Source organism: Bison bison, unplaced genomic scaffold (assembly GCF_000754665.1).
Source record: "Bison bison bison isolate TAMUID 2011002044 unplaced genomic scaffold, Bison_UMD1.0 scf7180017864261, whole genome shotgun sequence".
Classification (NCBI taxonomy): Eukaryota; Metazoa; Chordata; class Mammalia; order Artiodactyla; family Bovidae; genus Bison; species Bison bison.
Genome location: NW_011494833.1, coordinates 200,031 through 208,638, shown reverse-complemented (window position 1 = coordinate 208,638; position 8,608 = coordinate 200,031). Strand labels below are relative to the sequence as shown.

The window sequence follows — 8,608 nt, the reverse complement described above, 5'->3', positions numbered from 1 at the left end:
TCTGACTGTTGCTTCCTGACCTGCACACAGATTTCTCAAGAGGCAGGTCAGGTGGTCTTGTATTCCCATCTCTTTCAGAATTTTCCACAGTTTATTGTGATCCACACAGTCAAAGGCTTTAGCATAGTCAATAAAGCAGAAATAGATGTTTTTCTGGAACTCTCTTGCTTTTTTGATGATCCAGCGTATGTTGACAATTTGATCTCTGGTTCCTCTGCCTTTTCTAAAACCAGCTTGAACATTTGGAAGTTCATGGTTCATGTATTGTTGAAGCTTGGCTTGGAGAATTTTGAGCATTACTTTACTAGCGTGTGAGATGAGTGCAGTTGTGCGGTAGTTTGAGCATTCTTTGGCATTGCCTTTCTTGGAATGAAAACTGACCTTTCCAGTCCTTTGGCCACTGCTGAGTTTTCCAAATTGCTGGCATATTGAGTGCAGCACTTTTACAACATCATCTTTCAGGATTTGAAATAGCTCAACTGGAATTCCATCACCTCCACTAGCTTGTTCGTAGTGATGCTTTCTAAGGCCCACTTGACTTCACATTCCAGGATGTCTGGCTCTAGGTGAATGATCACACCATCATGATTATCTGGGTCGTGAAGATGTCTTTTGTATAGTTCTGTGTATTCTTGCAACCTCTTCTTAATACCTTCTGCTTCTGTTAGGTCCATACCATTTCTGTCCTTTATTGAGCCCATCTTTGCATGAAATGTTCCCTTGCTATCTCTAATTTTCTTGAAGAGATCTCTAGTCTTTCCCATTGTATTTCTTCGCACTGATCACTGAAGAAGGCTTTCTTATCTCTCCTTGCTATTCTTTGGAACTCTGCATTGAAATGGGTATATCTTTCCTTTTCTCCTTTGCTTTTTGCTTCCCTTCTTTTCACAGCTATTTGTAAGGCCTCCTCAGACAGCCATTTTGCTTTTTTTGCATTTCTTTTTCCTGGGGATGGTCTTGTTCCCTGTCTCCTCTACAATGTCACAAACCTCCAGCCATAGTTCATCAGGCACTCAGTCTATCAGATCTAGTCCCTTAAATCTATTTCTCACTTCCACTGTATAATCATTAGGGATTTGATTTAGGTCATACCTGAATGGTCTAGTGGTTTTCCCTACTTTCTTCAGTTTAAGCCTGAATTTGGCAATAAGCAGTTCATGATCTGAGCCACAGTCAGCTCCTGGTCTTGCTTTTGCTGACTGTATAGGACTTCTCCATCTTTGGCTGCAAAGAATATAATCAGTCTGATTTTGGTGTTGACCATCTGGTGTTGTCCATGTGTAGAGTCTTCTCTTATGTTGTTGGAAGAGGGTGTTTGCTATGACCAGTGCATTCCCTTGGCAGAACTCTGTTAGCCTTTGCCCTGCTTCATTCTGTACTCCAAGGCCAAATTTGCCTGTTACTCCAGGATTATTCTAAAGGAGATAGAATAATATTAATATAATGAAGCCTCATGGACCCATTACCCAGATTGAACTACTGACAATATTTTGCAAACATGACAAAGAGTCACACACCACTGAACCACTAAGCATGCATGCACACAGTGAGATCTGCAGAGGTGTCCAGCAGGGCTCTCAGAGAAGGGAGAAGGAGTTGGGGGTAGTAATCCCTGTCCCGGATAGGGGAGACCACAAGAACCAGTTCCAGATGCTCGGCAGGCATGCAGGCCAGTCACTGCTCGGAAATCAGAGGAAACCTAGGTGGGAAGGGGCGTGGGGTCTCTGGCCTGTCTGAAGCCTGTGTCTGCCCTGCTCCCAGCCGCCCCTGACCTGGTCCTCAACGCAGAGATCGTGCAGCAAAGCACCTACCTGGAGGACCGGCCCATGTTCATGCTGCAGTGCGCCATGGAGGAGAACTGCCTCTCGGCCTCGGCCGCCCAGACCAACCCCACCACGGGCTACCGGCGGCTCCTACGCTTCTCCTCCCAGATCCACAACAATGGCCAGTCCGACTTCCGACCCAAGAACGGGCGCCATGCCTGGATCTGGCATGACTGCCACAGGTGAGCCATCCCTCCCTGCCCCAGCCTGCCAACCCACGGGACCCAGATGGGACGCAGACTCACAGGGCCACTTAGACACAGCTGAGCGGCCACATGGTCCTGGGGGCAGGGCTCCCCCTAGCTGGAGGGCTCCTTTACATTTGCAGACAGCGTTCTCCCCTCCCAGAGGCCCTGGCCCACCTCACCCTCTCCAAGCCTGCTCTCTTTCTTGCCCCTGACACCTCAGAAACAAACTTCATTGAGAACCCAGTGCCCCTCCACTGACCTCAGTCAATGGTGTCAGGTGTGTTCTCAGCACATTCGTGCTCTGCAGGGAGCTTGGGGTGCTGCAGGTGTTGGATGCTGAGTTCATGTAGAAATATATTTTATTCTAGTCTAGTCTACTTTATCTTTATTTTTGGCTGTACTGGGTCTGCGTTGTGGTGCCCAGGCTTCTCTAGTTGCGGCATGCAGTCTCTCTACTTGTGGCATGTGGGTTATTTTAAAGACCAGTATGCTCTACATGTTGGACGTCTCTAGGAAGAGGGTGAGTGTGGAGACACAAGTTCTAGGCCCAGGAGTCATGAGACCTGGTCTCTCAACCCAGCCATGCCTCTAACCAGCTGCATGATGTCAGGCCATCTGGGCCACATCAGCTGGGACCTCCACTGTCCCTTCCCACCCTCAGTCTGTGGCTTGTTCCCAGTGCTATATAAATTCCTGGATGAGAGCAGAGCACAGCCCCAGAGCCAGCCCAAGCTGGAGCCAACAGAAGCCTTGCCATTCATCTCCCTGTGCTCCCCAACCCCTTTCCTTTTGTTCCTTTGCTTGATTCCCACCCTAATCCAGAACCCTCTGTCTGTTGCTGCTGGCTCTCATTTTGCTGCTCTGACCTGAGCTGGGTGGGTTGAGGGAACAGAGTGAACAGTTTTGAAAACGAACAGAGGGAGGCCCCTGCCATTCAACATGGCAGCCACCTTCCCACCCCTTCCCCGAGGGACCACAGACTTTGACCCAGCTGGAGTGCAGGGTCGCTGTGCTTAAATTCCCATCCCTACAAGAGTTTTGCATCAGGTCCCCACGAGGGCTGGCAGCATCTGCAGTCAGTGTCAAATCCAGGGCCCTTGGGAGATTGACAATTGCGTAAGAATCTGCATGTTAACAGGTCCCCAAGGGATTGTGTGCCATCAGTCTGAGAGGCCCCAGTCTGGCTGACCTCTAGGTCCTTCCAGCTCTGAAGTGTGATGATCACTGTTAGGGACACAAGAACTAGAGTTGGTAGAAAAAGGTACCAGGCAGGGTACCCTCCTTATTCTGAATCAGGAAGCTGTGGCTCTGCATTCACATGACTTGTCCAGGATGAAGTTGGGGAATAGGGGTCCTAACTGGGGCCTGCCTGACTCCCAGTATGTGCCCTTCCTGGTACCTCCCCCAGTCTTCAGAAGGGCTCCTCTGGTGGCTCAGACAGTAAAAAAATCAGCCTGTGATGCAGGAGACCTGGGTTCCATTCCTGGGTCAGGAAGATCGCCTGGAGACGGGAATGGCAACCTACTCCAGTATTCTTGTCTGGAGAGTCCCATGCACAGAGGAGCCTGGTGGGTTACAGTCCATGGGGTCACAAAGAGTCAGACATGACTGAGCAACTAACCCTTTCCTGTCTTTCCCCTAGTCTTCATCACAAATCTGTTGGGCTGCTTTTTCATGTCATAATTTATGGCCTAGTCACATTTGAAACTGTTTAGGGATAGAGTTGTTCACTCCATTTCAAAAGAAAGGACAATTTGAACTTCCCTGGTGGCCCAGTGGTGAAGACTTCACCTTCCAATGCAGGGGGTTGCAGGTTCTTAGCTCCTGGTCAGGGAGCTAAGACCCTACGTGCCTCATGGCCAGAAAACCAAAACATAAGACAGAAGCATTATTGTAATAGATTTAATAATCTGGTCAAAAATGGTCTGTATCAAAAAAAAAAAGAAAGAAAGGACTGTGATAGAACTTGGGGGTGCTAATATTCCTTTATGTAGTTGACCCTTGAACAACACAGATTTGAAATGCGTGGGTCCCTTTATACATGAATTTTTCTTTTCCAATTAACGTAGTACCTCTACATATTTTCATTTTATAGCTTTTAAATTAACTCAGTGTGGGGAAAAGTTTGTGTTCGATTAGAGATCACAATACGTGGAATCAAAAGAATTAGGGCTGCTTGTGTCCAGATTCTATCCAGGCAGTTTCAGTTTCCTGCCCTCGGGTGAGTCATTTCTGAGCTCCTTTGTTTCTGAGGCTGAGATAACAGTTCTTGGAGTTTCAACTGCTCGGAGGTCAGTGCCCCTAACCTCTGCGTTGTTCAAAGGTCAACTGCAATTACTCTTGGTATGTCCTGAAAGTCCTAATTAGCCAAAGATGTTTGGGTCTTTATATAGAAGCATGGAGGTCTTCTGCAGGGAGGGAGTCAGAGAGTAAAATTAAAGCCCTGACATATGGGTGCCTGATTTCCTTCCGAGAATACATGGCGGAAGCGCTGCCCTTTGGATCTATAAGTAGAAGGTAATTGAGTCTCTGCCCCATATATGGTGCTCCACCCAGACATCACACGGTAGGGCTCTCCTTGTGACATAGGCTTGCTCTCCAAGAAATGGTTTCTTCTCTAAGAATACACACGGTGACCTCATGGAAGTGTTTCTTCTGAGCTGGAGCGGAAGTGTTTCTTCTGAGCCGGAGCTCCAAGCCACCCTGACCTCCCTGCCCCAAACCCTGCTTTTCCTGTGGTCTATTTCCTTTCTTTGTTTACAGATGTTGCAATCAACGGTTTGGAAGGAATGGGTGGGAAAGATCACACTGGCTAAGCATATGTCCCTTCAGCCTTGCCCTCCTGGACTGTGGCTGAGAACCTCTGACCACAAGACCCCAGGGAGTGTAAGAAACTCCCCACGCCTGGCCTCCAGAGCTCCAGGGGAGCTTCTCCAGGACCTGTGGGAGGACCTTCAACAGGACTCCTGGCCCTGAATCTTTCTGTTGGGTCCCTTTGGGAGCATGATGAGAACTGACCCATCCTCAACTCAAAAAAATTATTTCTGGATTTTACACCCTGTTTCAGCAGATTTACAGATGCTAAAGCCCATCTGTGAAGTCAAAGTTGAGAACTCTGGCTCAAGTTAGCCTGAGTCTGCAAAATGGTCACTCCCAATTTAGCTGATGCTATGATGAGGAACAGAGATATAGTCTTTGAAAGTGCTAAGATGAAACACCACAGGGGCTTCCAGGTGGCAAAGCCGTAAAGAACCCGCCTGCCAGTGCAGGAAACAGGAGAGATGTGGGTTCAATCCCTGGGTCAGGAACCCCCTGGAGGAGGACATGGCAACCCACTCCAGTATTCTTACCTGGAGAATCCCCATGGACAGAGAAGCCTAGCAGGCTACAGTTCATAGGGTCACAAAGAGTTGGACACAACTTAGCAACTGAGCAGGCACACACAAGGCGACGCTCAGAGACTGAGCCGTCTCAGAGCCTCCTCACGAGCCAGCCTAAAGGGAAATGCTCTGAGCCATTCTCTCTCATCACCATGGCTCTTGACTGATGATCCTGATGGGGGTCCCCTTCCTGCTTCTTGCGCCCCAGCTAGTGGGCCACACTGCTCACCTGGCACGTGATGTCACAGAGCAGCCTTGCCGCTTCTGGTTCTCAGCCCCCGCTGTGTCCCAGGGTGCAGCATCCTGCCTTGCCCCCTACCTCAGGAGGGGAACTGGGAGCTGGAGATGCAGGGAGACGGATATCCAACACAGGTGCCAGACCCTCTGATCACGGGTGGCCCGGCTACAAAAGGCGGGACTTCGTTCATCACCCCCCCACCCCCGCCACCATGTGCAGAGCAGCCCATGTTTTGGGTCAAAGCCCTGCAGATTCAGTGCGGCCTCAGTGAGCCAAACTGAGGCCTTCATCCCATGCGGGAGGGCTTTGTTCCACCCGAGGACTGCCTAGCAGGTGGGGAAGGGCAAGGCCGAGCGAGCAGAAGGGCTCCTGCCCTTTTGTGGCAGCACCTCCTGAGGTTGGAACACGCCCCTACGTTCTCTGAAATGGGAATGGGAGCATCTTCTGATCCACACCTGAATGCCAGTCAGGACTGGCCAACCTGGAGGCACCGGGGGACACATGGCTGGTATGAGAAAGGAAGAAGAGTGAAGCATCTCTGTAACATGCGCTGATGCTCAGACGGAAAGTCTTATCCGGGCCCGAGATGACCTAGGGTAACAAAGAACATACCCAAACCTCACTTCTTGTTCTGGACTGTCTTTGTCATCCGCGTGTCCACCCAGAACCCTGTACCTCGGCTGGTGCCGTGCCTTAGTGTACCTCGCTCTCTAGTCTCACGGTGGAAGATCACCCTTCCTCTCCGCCAAGTTGCAACGACCTCCGCCGGCCTCCAGTGAGCTAGTGTCCGGTGTTCTCTCCTGCCTAGACTTCCTGAATCTCTGCAAACCGGTGTTTCCCTGTCTTTATCCCATAGATCAGGCTACCTCTTAGACCTCTGAAGATTAGGACGCTCAGCCTGAAATGAGAAAATGTCCCTGGATCACCAGATGCTTCCTCCCTCCTTCCCAGCAGCCTCGATCTGAATCTCCTGGGGTGTGAGTGTGGGTGGTGAAGGGTGGGTGCCCCTGGGCTTTCCAACCAGCCCGCTGGGAGGAGAGGTGGCCCGGGAGGTGATGTCCACACACGCCCCAGCAGTAAAACACAGAGGCTCCCGGACCACAGCTAGCTAGCATCATGAGTCTCCAGCCAGCTGCTTCCCTCCCTGTGTCCACAGGGGAAAAAACGAAGAGTCGGGGAAGACTCTTAAATCAAGTCTGCAGGAAGCATGGGCAGCAGGAGAAGGTCAGCCTTACAAGAGTCTGTCTGTGGGCTCCGTCTGCATTTTGTTTAGACAGCGGAACATAAACCTATTCCTCTTCAGTCTTTCCAGCCAGTAAACATAGCAACATAAACCCCTCTCTGAAAGAGGTAGACATGTTTTAGGCAGTGAGTCAGACCTTGTGTCCCATCTTGCTCCTTCAAGAAGCCAAAATAGACTCTTTCAAAGTCATTCCTTCAACTGCCACAGAATGCATCCTTGTAACTGTTCCCCATGGGTCCCTGGCTCAGCATCCTTTTACCCAGGAACCCAAGTGACCTGGGAAAAGCCCAAGTTAGGAACTTTTGACGTTATTTATAGCACCAGCCCAATGCAGGAAGAAGGGGAAAGGGCCTCTCATTTCCTCTCTGAAAAGTTGTCCTTTTAATTTTCCTCTTCTCTCTGTCCTCTTCTGTTCCCATCCAGCCGAGACAGCCTGAGGGCAAACACCTAAGGCTGGGGGTGGGGTGGGGGGGTTGCGGCGAGGAAGCTGCTGTCGGCCAGGAAATAATCGTAGCAATGGGTCCCCTGGAGAAGGGAATGGCAACCCTCTCCGGTATTCTGGCCTGGAGAATCCCATGGACAGAGGCCTGGCAGGCTACAGTCCATAGGGTCGCAAAGAGTCAGACACGACTGAGTGACTAATACACACAGTCGTAGCAATGGTAGCGGTGTTGATAGTAATAAAGCAGGACTCCATCACTCAGGGGAGTAGCAGCGGTAAGGAGAGGGTGGACAGGTACTGAGTGTTCCTCTGTCTCAAGCCCCGTGTTAGGCATTTCTGTGACTTCTAATCCATGTTTTCTTTCCTGTTAATAGTTTACTTTTATTTATTTTTTTAAAGTCTTTATTGAATTTGTTACCATATTGCTTCTGTTTTATGTTTTGGTTTTTTGGCCGCAAGGCCTGTGGGATCATAGCTTTCTGACCAGGGACTGAACCTACACCCCCTGCATTGGAAGGTGGAGTCTTAGCCTCTGGACTCAACCAGGGAAGTCCGTCTCCTAGTTCATCTTTACAGAACCCCTGACGGGGGTCATGCTATCATTCCCTCTTTCCTGCGGAGGGAACTCAGGTCACAGGGAAACAAAACTCATGATTCTGTTCCCCAAACCTTGGCACCTGGTGCCTTCTCCCATTTTCCAAATGTTGCTGGAATGACAGACGAGCGAGTGCGAATACTTGCAGCCACTTGTGATAAGACGTGTAGCAGCTTAGGATGGGCCTGGCACCAAGCCCCTCAGGAAGGCCTCTCGGAAGCCATGTTTTCCATGTTACTCTGCACCAAACACAGGCCTTTCCAAGAACCTGCATCTGTTCTCAATTCTTCCCGAGGGATGAGATGGGACCCTCTTAGGTAAATGTTCATCCGGGGCAAGAGCCACGGGGGTGCACAATCTCTCTTCCTTCTCTGCTCCCTTCTAGAGGATGTGCCGGTCACCCTCTCCCTCCCACGGGGTCTCAAAGCCCCTTTTTCCCCCTCTTTTTAAAAAAAATTTTCTTGATGCCAGGAGCACAAGTTTCTGCCTCCATCGCCTAGTTTGGGACACATGTGTTCCCTGTTCATCAGTGCCTGCTCTTCCCACCCTTTCTTCCCCTCTTCATTCTGTCTCCCTCCCGACCATACTCCCACTTTAAACGTTTTCTAAAGAAACAGTGGAAACAGTGTCAGACTTTATTTTTGGGGGCTCCAAAATCACTGCAGATGGTGATTGCAGCCACGAAATTAAAAGATGCTT

The 8,608-nt window shown here is 50.0% G+C and overlaps 1 protein-coding gene across 1 annotated transcript in view; it reads left to right on the top strand.

Annotated features, from left to right (window-relative positions):
- Positions 1–8,608, top strand: part of LOXL2 (lysyl oxidase-like 2) — a 119,006-nt gene that overhangs the window by 99,319 nt on the left and 11,079 nt on the right. The window contains exon 10 of the mRNA XM_010848211.1: positions 1,762–2,005. Coding sequence (XP_010846513.1) covers positions 1,762–2,005 — 244 coding nt within the window. The remainder of the gene's footprint in view (positions 1–1,761; positions 2,006–8,608) is intronic.